This window comes from Notamacropus eugenii, chromosome 1 (genome assembly GCF_028372415.1).
Source record: "Notamacropus eugenii isolate mMacEug1 chromosome 1, mMacEug1.pri_v2, whole genome shotgun sequence".
In the NCBI taxonomy this organism is placed as follows: domain Eukaryota; kingdom Metazoa; phylum Chordata; class Mammalia; order Diprotodontia; family Macropodidae; genus Notamacropus; species Notamacropus eugenii.
In genome coordinates, this window is record NC_092872.1 from 97,293,504 (window position 1) to 97,314,300 (window position 20,797).

General features: G+C 39.3%; 1 protein-coding gene across 1 annotated transcript in view; it reads right to left on the minus strand.

The window, feature by feature from the left end:
* Positions 1–20,797, minus strand: part of MUSK (muscle associated receptor tyrosine kinase) — a 191,679-nt gene that overhangs the window by 33,549 nt on the left and 137,333 nt on the right. The window contains exons 8-11 of the mRNA XM_072610563.1: positions 10,502–10,508; positions 5,267–5,533; positions 1,182–1,357; positions 309–332 (exon numbers count right to left, since the gene is read on the minus strand). Of these exons, the coding sequence (XP_072466664.1) occupies positions 309–332; positions 1,182–1,357; positions 5,267–5,533; positions 10,502–10,508 (474 nt within the window). The remainder of the gene's footprint in view (positions 1–308; positions 333–1,181; positions 1,358–5,266; positions 5,534–10,501; positions 10,509–20,797) is intronic.

A 20,797-nucleotide genomic window follows, 5' to 3' on the forward strand; every position in this document is an offset into this window, starting at 1 on the left:
GCACTTTTTAATGAAAGATTGCAGAGAAGGTGGCAGCTTGTATTAGTGGAGGGAATTTCCTCACCTGAGGATGGAATCCCAGGTTCAGTCCTGAGGGGTGTTATATTAATCACAGTGTATATTTCAGCTTCAGTCACTTGGATCATCAAATGATCACACTTCAATTCCATGCTATGTATAAATGCTCCAAGACCTTTAGAGCTCCATATTTTTTTCTTTGATTAAGGTGAAGAAACAAATGCAAAGAAGCATGCAGGTTACCAATGAAATTCAAACAAGGATTCAAGAACACACACAAATCTACTTACTTGTTGTGTTATCTTTCTTTAAATCTGAGGGGGGAGAAGGGCAAACATTAAAAAAATGAAGAGTAGGTTTTCCAATTATTCCGTGAGAGCTCATTAAGAAATACAAATAATTTCTCAGTTTTACTGTGTGTAGTGGGAAAGCATTCCTTCCCACTCATGTGAAAGATAGATTTCCCGAAATCACTCCAGATGTTTGGGATAACCACATGGCCACTTATAAAGTTCATTATGGCAACGTGGAGCTGATCAGCTTTGTTTGATGAGGTCAGCAGTTTGAAACACATGGTAATAGGGATTTTTGCTTAAATGTCTGTTTCAAGCTGCTCTGGAGAGTTTTGTTTTTTTTTTTTAAAGGGAATCTTAGTCCTTCCCTCCTCTGACTAGGTCAACTCAGGGCAAGTCTTAGCTCTTTCTTTCAACAATCCAAAAAAAAGTTACTCAGATCTTGTAAAGAGCCACTCTGAAGTAATGCTGGGCTCCAGGTAAGGATAAAGCCTCCAACAGGTTTTGAATGCATTCATTTTTTACAGTGACTTTTGAAACTAAGTGTTCTAATTTTCCTTTTGTCCTGAGGAAAGAATGAGTTTTTTCATGAGTATAACCTGGTTCTAGGAATATACCCCCCTTCTAAGTACTAAGTAAAGCAGGGGTTCGTAATCTTCTTTTGTGGGGGGGGTGGGTTCATGGACCCTTTTAGCATCTGGTGAAGCCTGTGGATCCCTTCGCGGAATAATATTTTCCAATTCATGAAATAAAATACATAAGAAGAAACAGGAAGCCAACTACATTGATACATAGTTATTAAAATACTTTTTTTTTAAAAAAGTTCATGGACTGACAGTTAAGAACTCCTGAGACAGCATTCTGCATTACCTAAATGTGGCACTTTTGTACAAGCCATGGGCTCCCTGTGCATGCTGGGAAGCTTGGTGCATTCAGGCAAGACCAACAGATGCAATCCAGATTTGTACAGGCCTTTGTGCGATTTTTCTTCCAGTGTCAACCATTCCTTTGTGCAGAATAGATCCTTTACAGCCAGGCAGTGCTCTCTAAAACAGTTTATGGAGAACAGCGAGAGGGACTGTTTAAAGAGTGACATGTTAGTGCAGCATTCAGATAGAATTTATATGCTGTGTTTTCAAAACAACATGGCTGATTCTTATTCCAAAAAGAGTTTCAAATTCATTCTTTTATTCTAAGTTATAGGAAGCTTTATTGGGAACCAGATTCTTCTATCCTGAGTATTCCAGTGGCATAGCTTGATTTTTCAACACCAGTAATTCTACAGCCCAAGGAGTATTTACAAATATGGTATAAGACAAGTTGTATGTTTGTATGGAAGCCCCAAGGTCCGTCATTTTAGAAGAATTATGAGAAATAACTAGCTGCAGTAAATACATTTTTTTAAAGAATTAAGATCACAAATCTCAGAGGCCATATGAAATTTAGAGAGATTAAGTCATGACTAATGTCATGGTCCTTGTAGGTGCTAGATTCAGGATTTGAATACAGTTCCCATGTTCATTCTGCTGAACCACTCTGTCTCTCTATATTGCCAGTCTGGGAGAGCAGTTTCTGGGTTCTTGATTTTTGCTAGCAATTTTGATTCTCTCTCAAGGATTTTGACCAATATGCAAAGGTCAGCTCTCTCAAAAGAGCACAGTACAGTGGCAAGAGCCCTAGGTCTGGAGTTTGATGATCATGGTTCGAATTCCATACCTAACCCTTTTCTGTGACTTTGAGCAAATGTTTTCAGATCTCTGGACCTCAGTGACTTTATCTGTAAAATGGGATTAGACTAGATGGCCTTTCAGTTTCTTTCCAGCTCTTACCCTAACCCTAGGTTTTCTGAATGTAATTCTCTTTCCTCTACATCATATACTCTCATCTCTACAACTCCATTTTGCACTCATATTGAAATATTTGTGACAGTAAAACACTACAAGCTACCTAAATGTCTACAGTAAAGGGCTGACTGCACAAACTGTGACAGATATAGTGTCCCAAAAATTTAGGTGCAATTTTAAAAGTGTGAAACAAAAATGCACCAAATTCCTTTGGGTACCGTGTCTAACAGAATGCTTATGGTTTCAATAAGACTGACAAATATGAGGAATATAAAAATGTCATAGTGAAAAATTAAGAAAGTAACAACAGAAGAATAGTTTGTACATAAATGATGCCTACTTATTTTTTGTTGTGTAGGTATAGATCAGTGATTTTACTAAAATAGGAAACTCCTAATATGGAAACTTCCCTCCACCAAAACAGATCAACAACTCTTCTGTCATTTTACACCATGTCTGACTCTTCATGACCCAATTTGGGGTCTTCTTGGAAAAGTATTCGAATGGTTTGCCATGTCGTTCTCCAGCTCATTTTACAGATGAGATAACTGAGGCAAACAGGGTTAATTGACTTGCCCAAGGTCACACACCTAGTAAGTATCTGAGGCCAGATTTGAATTCAGGAATATGAGTCTTCCTGGGTCCAGGTCCGACACTCTGTCTACTGCACCACCAGTCCTAGAGTCCTAGAATGTTGCCTGAGGTATTGCAAGAGTAAATGATTTGCCCAGTCACTCAGCTACTATGTGTCAAAGGCATGTCTTGAACTTGGGTCTTCCAAACTTTATCCACTATACATTCCATGGTACTTCACATGCCTTTTAAAATAGTCTCTCAATCTCTCTCTCTCTCTCTCTCTCTCTCTCTCTCTCTCTCTTTCTCTCTCTCTGTGTTTGTGGAGTGATTAGACAGATGTAAAGAAAATGGGAAGGGAAAACTAGAGAGCGTAACTGATAAATTTTTATGAGAAAATTGTTTATGGATGCTCATTTTCAAATGTCAATAGTTTTAAAGTAGGCCTCATTGGCTTTGCTTCAAGTTCATATAAATGATTGTTTTTAAAACCTCTTTATAACCTAATGAATTATTTGCATCAAACAGGTGTCAGTATTGTTGAGTGCTGTTGGTAATCTGATCCGAGGATAGTGTAATTGGTTAAAAGCCTTTGAGTCACTTTATAAGCATGATAGCTATCCCAACATCCACAGCAACGGTGATTGTGGGTTATGATGGGGTGCTGATGACAAGGTTGGGGAGTAGCTGTCTTCACCTTCTTTTGCTGGTTACACCTTTTATTTATTATATGCATTAGGAATTACTACAGGGCTGTAGGACCTCACATGAACTGACTGGAAGACAGGAAATAAACCCTAGATGGGGAAATCCAAAACTTCTGGGACATTAACAAACAGGCTCTGCTTCTTGCCACTCAGGTCATAGAGAAAGCATTACAGTGGTGGTAAGGGATGGAGAAGACATATATGCCCACAGTACTCTATTGTACACTATCACTTGCAGGTTTGATCAAGTAAGAATATATTTTACCCGGAGCAGTTCACATTCATAATATACTTTCCTCATAATCACTCATTAGGCTAGGTAGAACAAATGTGATCACCTCCATTTTAATTACTTTTTGTCTGAACCTGTGGTTTCATTGGAGTAGGAGATTCCTTTTGAGCTAACTCCCTCTTCCAGTGCAGATAGATCAATGACTGCTTTCAGCTTATAATGTTAGACAATTTGGTGAGGGCACTGAGAAAGGAAAGGACTTACCCATGGTTACAAAGTGAGAATCTCTGAGATAGGTCTTGAATCAAGGTCATCCTGATTCTCTATCCATTGTACTATGTTTCCTTTCCATTAGTGAAATGATTTATGCAAAGAGTTTCCTTTTCGGGGGAGGCTGGGGTGATAATCAGGGTTAAGTGACTTGCCCAGGGTCATCTAGCTAGTAAGTATCTGAGACCAGATATGGACCCAGGTCTTTCTGACCTCAGGGCCAGTGTTGCATCCACTGCATCACCAAGTTGCCCCAGTGTTTTCAAATCTTAAAGCACTATATACATTTAGGAGTTACTTTATAGATGATGAAAAAGTGACATAAGCAGTAAGTGTCAGATCTGGGATTCAAATCTAGCTCTCCAAGCTTCAAATTCAGTGCTTTACTCACTGCCCCAAAGTACACTTAGAAGGAGGGTCCTATGGTTTTCTGGATAATCTGTGATTAATGAGTGACATGGAGATGTAGCATGGCATATTGGATCAAAGATTGTCAGGAAGCCCTGGAATGGTTCAAATCCTGTTTCAGTGGCAGCTAGGTAGTGCAGTAGATAAATCACCGGGCATTAAGTCAGGAAGACTTGAGCTCAAATTCAACCTCAGACACTTTCTAGTTGTGTGACCCTGGACATGTCATTTAATCCCTTCTTGTTTTAGTTTCTTCAACCATAAAATGGGGTTAATAATAGTACCTACCTCCCAGGGTTGTTGTGAAGATCAAATGAGATAATACTTGCTTGACCCAGTGTCTGGCACATAGTAGATGCTCCTCCCTTCTTCCCCCCTCTCCTCTCCCATTCCTTCCCTGTAACCTTCTCTTAATTCCTTCTTTCCTTTCCTCCCTCCTTCTTTTTTCTTGCCTCTGACGTAAAACTGGGGAAAGTCACTTAATTTCAGTGTCCTCAGACAATTCTCTAAGACCGTAAGTTGCAGATGAGTGGTTGGTGATCTGCTACAGTAAAGGGACGAAAGTATGGAAACATACTGGGAGATCACTACCCTGATGAAATTACAGGTCTACACCCCACTCCCCATTCCTGTCCAAAAGAATCAGCATAACACTATTTCTCTTATTTAACAGTACAAGAGACTCTTTTATTCTTTTTCTTCCATGGCCAATAAACACAATCCTATCATTAACACAGAAGGCTTAATAAAGCCTGATTTGGGATTACATTTATGGGCCAAATATACTTTATTCCAAACACACAAAAGCTGATCATCTGGTTCCCTCTTTCTCACAACCTCTTCTGCTTTTATGAAACATCATTCTTGATTTCTTCTAGTAAATATGTACACCCACTTGCCAACCAGTGGAAAATCTCTTACCTGCATAGAGGTTTAGGAGCTGGCATAAATCCAGCAGCATTGCACCCCTGAAAGATGTGATTACAGAGCAGAGACTCCACAGCTGGCCGACAGAGTGAACTCAGTTCCTTCAAGTCCCTCCATATGGTTTGGACGAGAAGCTCTTGGGTGTCCTCTGGGTCCCCATAGGTGGAATTATAGAAAACAAGGGCATCCTTTGCCAAGACAGCACTGCAAACCTCCCCTCTATAGGTCCTGCAGTAACCTGGATCTTCTTGGGGCAGTTTACTGAAAAAGTAAAGGACAAAGTTCCCAAGCATAAGGTACTTCTTGACATTCAGACGAGTTTGTTTCAAATATATATCTTAGAGGTAGGAGAAAAAAAAATCTGCAAATAAACCCCACCCCAAAACCAGTTCCATAATCTACTTACTGCATTCATCACTTTATTTATAGATTGGAATTTGTTTCAATTCAATATTTGTTACATGACAGCATTTCCTAACTAGGGTTCATAAACTTGATTTTTCTATATTGACAACTGTATTTCAATGTAATTGGTTTCCACAGAGTTGACCTCAGATCCAGGAAGACCTGGGTTCAGGTCTTAACTTTGACATGTTCCAGTTGTGTGGTCCCAGCAAGTCACTTAAATCCTCAATTACTCTTTGAAACTCTCTAAGATGATAAGTTGTTGAGAAGGTGCAGACTTGTATTGGTAAAGGAAGTTCCTTATTTACAGTGTCAGGCATAGATCTAGTCCCTCTACTGTGTGCAGAGTACCATGACAGGATATGGGTGATGGAGGAGATAAGGAGCAGAAACAAAGTTCAGATAAAAGATAGTTCCTGCCCTCCTGGAGTTTACCATTCATTAGGGGATACAATACATGTAAAAATAATTATCATACAAAATAATATGGGAAATACCAAGTATTATGAAAAGATCTTTATTTAGATTTAGAGAGATCAGGGAAAACTTTTTGAGGGAGGTGTGATTTTTAAGTGAGTAGAATTTTAAGAGGTGGAGATGGGGGAGAAGGAAAAAGACATTCCAGGGATAGGAAAGATTACAGAGACAGGGAAAAAAGTAGGGAATGTGTGAGGAACAATAAGTTGTATAGACTGACCACAGGAACAGTATGTATATGAGATAGGTTTGAAAGAAAATGTGGTGAAAGTTCTTGCATACCAGACTAAAGAGTTGAATTGAACATAATTTAACATAACCCATTGGGACAGTATATTGTTATATTCATTGAGTTCACTAAAGATAAGTTAGGAGATAGTCGAATGACATCTTGCTGCTCTCAAGGAGTTCAAGTCACCAGACCCAGATGATTTGTATCCTAAAGTATTGAAAGAATTGGCAGGTGCTGTTGCTCAGCAGCTGTTGGTGATCTTTGACAGATTTTGGAAAAAGGCAGAGGATCCACAGAACTGGAGAAGGAAAAAATGTTTTCCCAATTTAAAAAATAAAGGAAGAGAAATTGGCAAATTACTGACCAATGAGCTTACTTGCATACTGGCAAGATTTCTAGGAAACATTATTAAGGGAATCATAGCTAAACACTTAGAAAGGGAAATATTGAACCCTAAAAGTTAGCCTGGTTTACTCAAGGAGCAGTGATGCTAGGCTAACCTCATTTCCTTCTTTGTTAGGGTTACTGGATTATTAGATAAGGGGAAGGCTGCTAATATAAAATATACCTATATATCAGCAAAACCTTTGATAATTTTTCATAGTATATTTTGAGTAAGGTGAAGAAATATAGGCTAAATTATGTTACAGCTAGGTAGATTTGATATTATTTGAATGGCCAGACCCAAAGAAAAATCATTAATGGGTTGAGGTCCAATTGAACAAACATCGCAGATCCAGGAATCTGCCTTTGGCCCTCTTTCTTCAGCATTTTTGTCACTGACGCATACAGACATATATGCATACTAGTAAAATTTACAGAGGACAGGGAACTGAGAAGCTAAACTAACATTGGATGGCAGAACCAGGGTCCAAAAATTACAAACAGTTTGGAACAGTGGGCTGAATCAAATAAGATGTAATTTAATAAAGATAAAAGTAAAGTTCTGTTCTTGGTTTTAACACTAAAACAAAAATGACTTCACAAATAGAGAATGGGGAAGTATGACCAAACAACAGTTTCTTTGAAAAATATCTATGGGTTTTCATGGATTATAGAATCAACATTCAATTTAAAAACATTATGAAATACTTACTATGTGCCAGGCACAGTGCTAAGCTCTGGAGATACAAAAAGAGACAAAAGACAGTTCCTGCCCTCTTGGAACTTATATTGTAATGGGTGAAGACAATATGCAAACAAATAAATAGAAAGCGAGCTAGAAGCAGGATAAATAATAATTATTAGAAAGAAGGCACTAGAATTAAGAGGAATTGGAGAAAGCTTTCTGAAAGAAGTGGGATTTGAGTTAGGACTTAAAGGAAACCAAGGTGGGCCATAGTTGGAGTGGAGGAGGGAGATCATTCCAGGCCTGAGGGACAGCTGTAGTCATGGGTCAATATCATGCTATGGACAATCATGTGGGCAAGGGATTGCAAGGGATTGTCTGATCCTAGAGGGAAGAATTAGGAGCAGCATGTGAAAGCTACAGAGAAACAGATTTATTTCAGGTATGACTAGTCTTTTTCATTTGTTTTAAGCAATCTATGTTTTAGTGGAATGATCCTCCAACTGAGGCTGGACAATGCCTTGCTGAGATTTGATGGAAGGGATTCTTATTCTGATTTGACTAGGCATTCTGTAATCTCCCCTCTGATTCTGCACTTCACTATTGTAGATAGTGGAGTTCCAAAGCAGGAAATTTGCTTAGTTCAAGCTTACTAATGCTAAATGTTCAGAAAGTGACTTTAATGTAAGTAATTTAGACTGTCCTCCCCCTGTAAAATATGACTCTATGACCATGATGACATATCCTAGGATATAATAAAGGACAAAAGAATGAATGTCACCATCTTCATTTTAAAGTGAAGATGTTGAGTTAGAAAGAAATGGGGGAGATTTGTTCAAGGTACCATAGTGGGCCAGTTCTGGCGCTGAGAATCCTGTTACCCCTCATCCACATTCCATGCAATGTGTTGTCTCTCCTTAATCAGAAGGAAATCTCTGTGACAGCTTTCCAAAAATGACTTGGGGGTTCTTTTAGCTCCTAGTGGCTTGCTATACAACCCCACGGCACCTGGCCAAACCACTATCTGTTTCCTTTGCTCTGTGGAACTTCTTGCAACATTATGTGCTTGGTTCAGCTCCACAGGGCTTGTGAAAGGGGTCAGGAAGCAGGCTTCTTGTAACATGGCCACAATCTCAGATGTCCTTCCTAGTTGCCCGTGCCACCACCAATAAGAGGTTTACCTTCTCTCTACCTTCTTTCTATATGAAGAGGTCTTTAAGCCTTTAGCCTCACAGCTCAACTAAGGGAAGCTCAACAATCAATTTCCTTGAAGGGTCACTCAATGCATTTCCTAGCTCCTGTCCCTCTCCCATCCCTATTCCTGCACCATAAGATTAATATTCTCATAGCTCTTAGCCAGGGTTTGAACAGAAAATGAATGCAAAGCATTCCCATTGATTTCCACAGTTGTCATTTGCAAAGTGAGAAGAAGCCAAATCCTTGCCCAATCAAAGTGGATCTTCTATGTGGAACTCAGTGTCTCTGCCAGGGAGCAGCAGTAGTCACAGCAGCTGTCCTTGCTGCTCATTCCACCAGTTGAACAGAGGTCACAGAGATCAGTTCACAACATGCTTGCTATTTTGGAATGATCAGTGGCACTATTTGTTAGCTTTTCTTTCCTCACTCTTTAAATGTTGCTCAACAGCCCTCCCAGGGCTTTCTACCTACCATTATCTTTTACCTCATTGCTCTCTTTTCCCATTCCCCAAATCTAATGGTTGCATAGTAGACCAGTGCTGAGTTTGCTGAATGAATGTTCCTAGTATTTTCCATGGTACCCATGGGTCTTTGACTGTCTCTTCATCTTTCTGTTATAGTATATTACTTCCTTGTTTTTATATTGCATAAAACAGTTCTTTCTGTTCTTGTGTCTCCACTAAATCCTTTTCCCCTAAATGCCTGCAGAGCATCCAGTACTTTACATTTAGCTCCACAAGTAGAAGAGACAAGAGCTTGGGAATTTATTACTGCTGATGTTCATTCAGCCCTAAATAGGATACTGACTTTTTTTTTTTTTGGATAGTCATGGTATTGTCACCTTGTCATTAAATTCATTTTGTTATTGACAGATGGATAGCCCAAGAAGTACCTCTGAAATGCTAATTCAGATGCCTCTAATATGAGGAAATAGGGGAAAATGTAAACAAGAATGGTATAGGATAAGAAGGCACAGCATGGTTATCAGACTACCCATACTGACAAGATAAAAGGACATTATTTAGAAATCAGCCTTAAAGTTAGTGAGGGAGAATTCTTTGAGGGGAGGAAAGTCATAGTGAAAATAAGGTGAAAAAAATTTTAATTTTTAAAAAGAGACATGAAGGAAAAAATCAGGAAGTGTTTTAGAGGAATGAATAAGAAGAGATAGAGATTTTGAGGAAGAAGCTATTTTGGATGTGAATTTTAAAGAAAAGGACAAGTATGTCAGAATGACTTTTTTTGGGCCAAAATATATCAAATCAATATTTTATAATAACTTTTTGATGACATTTATATCCTAGGGAATAAAATTGTGCTTGGTTTTTTAATGAAAAACATTTTTACAAAGCATTTTATAACAACTCTGTGAGGTAGGCAATGGAAATGTTATCATTCCCATTTTATGGATATGGTAACCAAGACTGGGAGACTGGGCGACTTGCGTAGAGTCACACTATTGAGAGTCAGAGCTGGAAGATCATCCGAGGTCTCCCCCATTCTATGACCTCCACTAGATCACACAGAGATCATGGATGTATCAAGGTAAGTACAATGGAATTTAACATCCTTAGCTACCAAATTTTATTATAAGTTTCTGGAAGATAAAAACTATTGTGTAAAGTTTTAACTGTGCCTAACACAGTGCTATGCACACTGTAGCACCAATGAATGAATGGGAGCTCTGTGGGTAGAAATTAGGAATGACCCTGCCATATTAAATGTGCAGTTGCCTTATGGCTTTTCACCTTTCTTTATTCATCTTCAGGCATGAAACTGTGGCAGAGAGAAGAGGAAGAAAAAGCATTTTAAATTCCCATATAATGTTCTCCTTGAGCAATTTTCTTACCTCCATGCTATGTGAACAGGAAAGGAAGGCCCCACAGGCAGTCACCAGATGAAGGAAGAAAAGAGAAAAAGAATTAGTGAGTTCTTATTTCCTTTGTGCTACTACCATTAGATAATTTTTAACCTTTTGAGAAATTTTGGCTCTAAGTTACTGGAAGATGTGGTCACAGTAAAAACTGTAGTGCCTCTGGAGTCAAAGAACCTGGATTCAAATCTTATCTTTGCCGCTTACATCCTTTATGCTTTCAGGCAAGTCATTTGACTTTCCTGGGTCTCAGTTTCCTCATCTATAAAATGAGAAGTTATACTAGATGGCCACTGAAGTTTCCTATGATCACAGATACATTTAAGACTTGTCCCCAAGTTGACACATGATTTGGGGAAAGGAGCAATGGGAGAGACTTGGGTATCCAAATTCTTGATGCTCTGAGGGTTATCAGTGGGTAGAGTTAACCATTAATGTCATGAATACGTACTGATTTTGTAGGTGGAATTAATTTCCGCCTCTTCTCTGCACCACCAGCTATTTTTTCACCAATAAAGTTAGAGTGATCACCAGAAGGGGAGGCAAGACAGGGAGAATTTATTTAGTTGTTGTGCCCATAATTGTGAACACTGGTAGCACTGTAACCCACAGCATCCTTCCTCCCAGGGGGCATTACATTGTCTAGCATAAGCAGCAGAGTAGTTCCTTACAGACCTTCTGAAGACTTTCAGTGTATTGTTGACTCAAGCATGAAGCAACCATTGAATGGAAGTTTCAGGAGGACAAGAACTATTTCTTTTTTCATATTTGTATCCCCAATGCCTGGCACATAATAAGCACTTAATAATGTTTGTTGAGTTGAATTGATTGAGGAAATGCTAGATCTGTTGTTACCAGCTTCCATTTATTTCCCACAAATGTGACTCTTACTTCCCTTATCAATCTTATCAGTTCTCTCTTTCTCTCTCTCTCCCCCTTCAACTTCTCTCTCTGTCTCTCTGCTTCTCCCTCCCTCTCATTCCCTGCCTCCTTCCTCCCCTTTCCCTCTACCTCTATCCTTCTCCTTCTCTCTTTTCCTAGACCTGTAATTTTATCCACATAGGGAACTTTTGGTTAGAAACTTCCTTTATCAAAACAGATTAGCACCTTCTATCAACCTTAGAATACTAAAACATTGCTTGGCACAAGTGGTTAAGTAACTTGCCTAGGCTCACCCAACTAATGAGTCAGGGGTAGCCTTCCTGACTCTGAGGCTGGCTTTCTATTCATGATGCCATGTTGCTTCCTTAATAATACTTCTTCATTTCCTTTTCACAAAGCATAGAGGAAGTTCAGAGCTTTCTAAGAAGTAGAGGGAATTATATAGAGAAAAAATAACATGTTTTCTCCTCAAAATCATAGCGAATATATGGGTGCAGAGCCAAGAAATTCTTTATACCTCAGGGCTGTGGTTTCGCTTCTTTCTTCTGCCTTGCTTTGGGTCTTAGTCCATTGCCCTGTTGCTTTGCTATGGAATGATGAGAAGTTGTGAGTTGCAAATGACCTCAATTTAAAGGTGTTCAATATGTCCCCCAGAATGGAAAGCTGTTCAGAAGTCACCAGCATCACAAATTAATGGTTCGCTATGATTTTCAGAGTAGTTTCCTCAGTCACACTTCCTTCTACTCATGCCAGAACCTTGGAAGTCTAAAGAAGTTCTTTCATGTGAAAATAAGTGTTGTTACCAGCAAATAAACAGAGCAACCATTTGGAATTTCTTTGAGCTTATCTGGAAAAGTCAGTAAAACAGGCTTAGCTTTGTTGCGTCACTGGTGGAAAACTATTTGATGATTAAAAAAGAAGGGAAAGTTTGTCTTTAGTATCTAAATTTTAAAGTTAGCCATTAGAATGTTTCTTTTTCAGTATTTCAGATTCTAAATATATAATACATTTTATATATATGTATGTATGTATGTATGTGTGTATGTATGTATGTATGTATACACACACATACATGCAATTTCCCTTTTGGAGCTTAGGTCATACTTGAATTTGGAGTTAGAAAAGAACTTGGAGGTCCAATCCCACCTCTTTTTACAGATGGGAAACTGAGACTAAGAGATTGGGTTTTTTTTTTTTTTTTACAGGTGATAACTTTAATTAAGGCAATAACATATCTAGCAAAACTTGCCTAGCCATCATAAGCGTTAACTAGCCTTAAATTCTAAAGAAATAGATCTTGTTCATACAGTCAATAGATCCAAATAGCTTTGAAAAAAATCACCTAACTTTATAAATACAAAAATGAGTTCACTGTCACAGAACTCTTCACCATAAATTAAATAAACAAGTGGCCCCCTCTGAAAATTCAGTCCCAGGCTCAACTAAAGTGGAAGGCACATTACAATTGCATAAGTGTTCAGCAAACAACTCAAATACAGAGATTTCATGAGGAACTAGGGGTAGGTGGGCGGGGAGACAATTCATGTCTGCAATTTACCTTTTGCCTGTTTCTTAAACCTACAATCTCCTTTCTTGCAAAAACCATTTTCTTTCCAATTTATGTACTAATTACGTCTAAAAGAAACTGTCAGTCCAATTCATAATATACTTTGTATAAGTATTCAGTCATTATTTCAGGGAGAGTTCAGGGGAGGTCTAAAATGTTGCTGCTGCTTAAGAAACAAGTTCTTTATGTACATCTACAGTTGGAAATCACTGGTTTTTCAATATTCGCAGCATATCAAAGCATATTGAAATACATTCAGGGACAGCTAGGTGGCAAAATGGATAGAGCTTTGGCCCTGGAGTGAGGAGGAACTGAGTTCAAATGTGGCCTCAGACACTTACTGGCTGTGACTAGCAAGTCAATTAATCTCAAATGCCGAGAGACAGAAAGAAAGAGTGAGAGAGAGAGAGAGAGAGAGAGAGACAGACAGACAGACAGACAGACAGACAGACAGACAGACAGACACATTAGGTGGTCATATAAAGCAGAAGTAGAAATCCTGTTGTTTTAGGGGTGACATTCTTTGCAAGGTAAAGATGCTTTATTTGTGCTTGAAACAAGTAATATTCATTCATGTTCACATTGTTTTTCACACTGAACCTTGGTGAAACATGCTGAAAGGGAGTAAAACTTCCCATCCCTAGCATCCTTTTAGTGGATTTTGCTCTTGATTTTCTGGGGTTGAAAGGAATGACTTCTGACAAGCCTTCGAAGCAATTTTTTTTTCTGATATGGATATTTCTTGTTTAGAAACATTCATTGAAAAGCCTTTTAAGTCTCCTAAAAGTTTCTTTACTTAACCCTTTTACAATTTCTTATTGATGAAATGTAGACATACTGAGGGTCTTCAGTATTAAAGCCATCTATGAAGTCAACTTCAGGTTGTGTTGGAAAATGTCGACAAGGTATTCAGAATACAGCTCATCTCCAATTTCTTCTATTAGTTTAGCCAGTTCAGTAGTATCATGATTGACTTCTAGACTTGCAGGTTGCTGAGGTGGAGGATTGGGATCACTCTGCAAGAGGGATACAGATGCCTTCTCCCTAGCCATCCTGGTCAGGCTTGAGGAGACCTGATCTTTAGACAGAAAGGGGTAGATTGATTACAACCTTGCCCCTGAGTTTTGCTCTGGAGAGTGGCTGGCAAGCAAACAATGGTTCTGGGGCAGTGGTCATGGGGAAGCACATGACATGGGCAGAAGGTGGGGGACTGACAGGAGACCTATGCAGTGTCTTACTTCCAACCTGCCGCTACAAGCTTCTCCCCTCAGGTCCAGAGATTTTTTAAGCGACTTGTCCAAAGTCACATAGGTAGTAAGGGAAAGAGCTAGAAAAAGTCATTCCCTTTCTATCCAAATACAGCACATTTTTCGGTTGCCCATATCAATTACTGTGTTCCTGGGGAACCTCCAAATAAGATATTATAGACAGCTTTGGGGGTCATTAACCTTTTGTATGTCATGAGTGCCTTTGGCAGTCTGGTAAAACCAATGAACCTCATCTCAGCATGATGGTCTTAAATGCATAAAATAAAGTACATATGGTTAAAAAGGAAACCAATTAAATTGAAATGCAGTTATAAAAAAAAAAATAAGTTCATAGGTCTCACGTTAAGAACACTTTTATAAAGGGGAAAAAACTCTACCTGAAGGTAGTTGGGGTTCAAATCCATTTATATGAATCTCAAATCCATTAAGTCTATCAATAAACATGAACAGTGTAAGAATGGAAGGTTAATGAGGGGGGGAAGGGAGATGAGATGAGAGTAAGGGATGGAAGGAAAGAGACAAGCCAGTATGTTTATTAAGTGGCTACTATGTACCAGGCACCATGCTCAGCAATGTTCAAATATTGTCTCCTTTGATCTTCTCAACAACCTTGGAAGGTAGGTGCTATTATCCCACAGTTTATAGTTGAGGAAAGTAAAGCAGAGAGGGATTAAATGGCTTCCCAGGGTCACATGGCTAGTAAGTGTCTAAGGCTGGATTTGATCTCAGATCTTCCTGACTCCAGACCCAGCACTTTATTCATAGTACCATCAAGCTGCCTGGCAAAAACACACGCATGTGCATGTGTGTCTGTTTATATGTGTATATATGCATATATACATATGTGTGTATATGTATACATACACATATATGATAGAATAACTATTTGATAGACACATATAGTAGATATGATTCATATTATATATATACATATCTATGAAATATATGTTTCTGAGGTGGAATATAGCCATAAAAAGAGATTAGATCACCAAGGAAAAAATGCTGAGTGTCAGTATCTTGAGCAGGGTCGATGATCATCCCTGAGGAAGATTGAATAATGGAAAATTAACTCTCCCCTATCACTGAGTCTATGTATTGTGATAGCCCCTATTCCAAGACTATCTCCAGTACAAAGTCCTTGGAACATCCTTATAAAATCACATTTTAGCATTGACTGGGATAGCAAATAGTATTTAAACCAGGGATTTACTTCTTTAGTGTTATGGACCCCTTCTCAGAATAATGTTTTTAAATAATTGAAGGAAACGCTTGTTTTCAGTTAGAGGTTAGTGAAAATAATGATGTAATTTTTTTTCTCCATTCAAACCTGAAATCTATCCATAGATCCATGTTAAAAACCTTTACCCTAAACTAATCCTCTCATTTTATAGATTAGGAGAGGCACAGGCAGTTGCCCAAAGTCCTATAGTTAATACATAGTAGAAGTAGATTAGAAGCTGGGTCTACTGACCCCTGGTTCAGTGCCCTTTCTCCTATATTACACTGTCTCCCTCCCAGATCCCATTGTATTTCTGTCAGACTGCCAAGTGGTTCTCCTGAGGACAAGGAGAGCATTTTTTGCCAGATATTCCCTTCACATTGACCTGGTTCCAAATTTAGGATGCAACTTGAGCCCTTGGGGGCTGGGATTTAGGGAAGAGGGGGTCAGGGGGAGGAAAGTAACTTCCTTGTTCAAAGGGATTCAAGAGGCTGCTTCTCCAGGTTCTCACACTCTAAGTCATGCTTATGAAAGAGCCTTTTGAAGAGTTACAGCAAATGGGAATGTGTCAGGAACATGTGGCTCTAATTTCCCTCAGGCAATACACCAGGATTTGGGAAACCAGGAGGAAAATGTCTAGTGAGAAGTGAATTGTTTTATTTTTATTATTGTTATTGGCATCCAAAACCTCAAAAAAAAAAAAAAAACCAAAAACAAAACCCAGTTAGAAATGTCTTCTCAAGCACCTCTCGCTTACAGCTTTTCTCATCTCCAATTTCCTTACTAGAGTGAATATGAAAAATGAACAAATACATTTAAAGCCATGTAGAAGATCTTCCTTTGGCTTTTTCAACATTGCTTTGGAAAAATGACATTAGACATAGGGGTCATTTCTTAATAAAAGCCTCTATGTCTGATAGTTTTGCCATTTTGTTCATGTGATAGCATCAGATTAAATGCATCTCTAAATCTGCCTAGGGGCAGGCACTAGGGAAATGTGGACTAGGGAAATTTTCCATAAGGAAATGTGACAAACTGAATGATATTATTATATTGCTTGATGATACAATGTTTTTAGAATTTTGCAAAACACTTTACAAATTTGATCTCTTTGGACGATATGAACAGGAAAGGAAGGTTTTCCTGCTGCTTGACTATGGAGTGAGAAGTTGCTCTTCAATGAGTTCCAAATGGCTTGAATTCAAAAATGCTCGATACTTCCCTGAGAATGGAAAGCTTCACTGAAGCCACCATTCTCAAAAGTTAATGTTCCCTTTTGTTTTCTGACCAACTTCCTTGGTTACACTTCTCCTTTCTCATCTTAGAGCTGTGGGGTTCTAAATAAGTTCTCTTGTGTCAAAAATGTCACCAGAGGAAGCTGAATGATCAAGGAAAAGAGAAGCAACCATTCTGTCAGGTGGCTACTATAGGAACAAACCTTCCCATTTCAGAGAGGAGGAAACTTGAGCTTAGCAAGGGTAAATGATTTTCCCAGTCACACAGCTAGTTAATATCAGGTGCAGGACTCAGATTTGGGATCTTCACCCAAATCCACTTCACCGTGCAATCTCATTCAATATATGTATAGGGGCATCTTCTTAAACCAGTGCCTCATTTCTTAAGGAGGGATCTGGTTAAAAATACACATAAAATACATACAAACCCATGTATATACATGACTATACATACTCACACATATGTGTGCACATACATACATATCTGTGGATATACGTGTGTGTATATATATATATATATATATATATATATATATATATATATATATATATAAAATCTTATTTTTCCCAAGTAAATCTGATGATATGTCAACTATGTATGTTAGTTTGGAGGCATTGTTATTGCATTAGGTTTCATAAATCTAGAGGGAAGGGGCCTCAGAGGTCATCTGGTCTCTGAGAGGGAACTCTTACAGATAAGGACACTGAGTCCCAAAGAACTTAGGTGACTTGGCCAAGGTCACGGAAGGAGTAAGCTTCCAAAACCAGATTTGAATCCAGGTTCTATGACTCCAGTCAGTGCTCTTTCCATGTTATCTGATCTGCTTACATTTGAAGTTAGATACGGAAGGAATGTATGAAGGAAAGCTATGTCATGGTGGTCTGGTGCCCCAATACTCTGTTACCTATTTCATGTAGAGAGACTTGAATTAGTATTCCAGCATGAAGTTCTATGATAACTCAGGGGATGCCTGAAGAAGATAGACGTTGATATATTTTACCTAAGTGGGAGGAAAGCCTTTTTACTATGGGATGAACGTCATGAACATTTTACTGAATGAGCATTAAAGTGTTTGCTTGAGAGGAAGGTTGTGGGGATCCAAAAGGCACTTGAAGCAGCCAGTGGCACAGTGAATAGAGCTCTGGGTCTGGAGTCAGAAAGAGCTAATTAAAATCTAACCTCAGGCCCATATTAGCTGTGTGACCTTGGGCAAGTCACTTAACCTCTGTTTGCCTCAGTTTCCTCAATGGAACAGGACCTACCTCACAGGTTTGTTATAAGGATATAAAGAGATATTTATAAAGCATAGAACACATAGGAAGTGCTATATAAATGAGTATTCCATCCATTATCTTCCAATGCTCTTTAGTTCATACTGGACTATCCACTATACCCCATATATCAAGGGACAAAATTAGTTGGGAGAGCTCCCTCCTTAGACCCCAACACTGATGGGAGGCCCAGTGATCACAGAAGAGCCAGGAGTCTAAAGAGAGCTCTCTCTCATTATCTGTGCAGAGTGGAGAAGACAATGGCTGCCCTGTCATTGCAACAACAGAGAGCGACATCCTGGGCATGAGGTCAGCATTCTCAGGGGTTCGTGGTGGGCAGAACCCTGGCCTGCAGAGATTTTGCAGACATACTCTGAGCATCAGGTGAATTTTTCTAAGACTGACCCTTCCTGTTACGTAAACACTTTACATATTTGGGAATCTCTTGAATACTTTGAGAGGCTTTTGGGGGAGGAATATCACAGATTCACAGAGCTTGGGGTTTTAAGGAAAGCTGAGAAATAATCTGTTCCAGAACCCTGCCTTTAGGAAAGTAAGAACTTCATCGTGTGCTCTCTCTCCCTCTCTCCCTCTCTCTCTCCCTCCCCCCCCACCCCCCTCTCTCTCTCTCCAGCTGAAGCCCAGGAAAAGTTAAGTTAGCTAAGCAATATCACACAGCTAGGAGGCACTGGGAGAGAGACACAGGAGAACTGGGGCCTCCAAATTCAGCCTTTCCCAGTACTTCAATTCATTTTGTTTTAGTTCCACCTTACCTTTGTGATTTCATCAAGTCTGACTAGGTGAGGAAACTCCTCTTCCCAATGTGCATGGAAAGAAGCAACTATCCTGCAATTTAGAGCCTCAGACAGTAGATATAGGGAGGGAGGAAACAAACATTTATTAAGTGCCTACTATATGCCAGGTAAGGCAGCTAGGTGGTACAGTGGATAGAGTGCCAGGCCTGGAGTCAGGAAGACTTCTCTTCCTGAGGAGAAATACCGTCTCAGACATTTACTAGCTGTGGGACCCTGGACAGTCACTCACCCCTGTTTGCCTCAGTTTCCTCATCTGTAAAATGAGCTGGAGAAGGAAATGGCAAATTGTTCTAGTATCTCTGCTAAGAAAACCTCAAATGGGGTCACAAAGAGTCAGACACAATTGAAAAACCACTGAACAATGATGTGCCAGGTACAGCAATATTTTCGAATATTATTTCCTTTTTTTCTCACAACAATCCTCAGAGGTAGGTGCTATTATTAACCCTACTTTAGAGTGGAGGACATTGAAGTACACAGAGGTTAAGTGAATTGCTCAGGGTCACACAACTAGTTCCAGGACTCCAGGCCCAGACCTCTATCCACTGTGCCCTCTACCAATGAGGCCATACCGTCTCTAATTCAGAGCCCTAGGGAGTTGCCTTGGATACTGAGATTAAATAACTTTCCCATGAACTCAGAGGCAGGACCAGAACCCAGGTCTTCCTGACTCAAAGGAGGCCAGTTTACTACTCACTATACTCATTGCTATTTTGATGTGGTTTTGGTTTGTTTTATTTTTTAAATAGTGAATGGACCTGAGATTTACTTGGTACAGGAAATGCCAGGATGAGGAAATGCTTTCTACAAATACAAGATGGCACCTCAAACAATTTATCGTTTTAGAGGGTTGCCTAGAGAGCACAGAGAAGTTAAACAACTTGACTGAGGTTTTCCATTATGAGGCAAGATTCCTGGATTCCTAGTTTTGAGGACTACTCTCTATCCACTACTAGCCTAAGTTCACTTTCTTTGTCAGTCAATAAACATGAAGCACTTACCATGTGCCAGGTACTGTGCTAACACTTTTCCCCCACAGTGCCTGGCACATAACAAGGGTTTGACTGTTATAGGGATGGGCATAGAGACTGGGCCTATGACTGCGTTGGTAGTGACCAGTGCACCTTGGCACTGTCTTTTCAGTTATTATCTTAGAGACCTGCCTAGAGCCATGAAAAGTTCTGTGACTTGCCCAGAGTCACCCAGTGAGTATGACTAATCTAATGCTTCCTGACTTTGAGATTGGCTCCCTAGCTGGTATGCCCCACTGCCTCGTGGTAGTTTTTATTAACCTTAAAATAAAACTTACATATCACACATACTCTGGAACCCTCTTTGTGATGCCTTTGCTAGGTTAATTCCATTTTTCCTCACAGGGGCACATCAATTCTGCTGCCTTAAAGCACCTTGGTACGATGGAAAGAACTCTGATTTTGGAGACAGAAGATTTGGATTCAGATCCTCACTCTGCTACTTCCTAGCTGTGCCACCCTGGGCAAGCCCCTTGGTCTCTCTGGGCCTTCAATTCCTGGTCTGTCAAAAGGAGGTGTTTGAATTAGATCAGGTCTATGAACTTAATTTTTATAACCAGTTTGATAAATATTTCAATGTAACTGATTTTCTTTGTAACCCTAGGTATTTTTATATATTGAAAAATATTGTTCTGTAGAAGGCAAGAGTGCTAAAGTGGATCTATTACCTACAAAAATGGTTAAGGACCTATGGATTCAATGATCTCTTAAAGCTCTGGTCCAGGGTAGATCTACTTGGAAGCTAAAGGTCTCCTGTTACCTCACGATGCAACACTACAGTGAACACCTGACAATTGACTATGGCTAAAGGGAGTCAGGAAGATGAATCTTTCTGAGTTCAAATACGGCTTTAGACACTTCTTAGCTGTATGACCCATGGAAGATCACTTAACCCTGTTTACCTCAGTTTACTCATCTGTAGAATGAGCTGGAGAACAAAAAGGCAAACCACTCCAGTCTCTTTGCCAAGAAAACCCCAAATG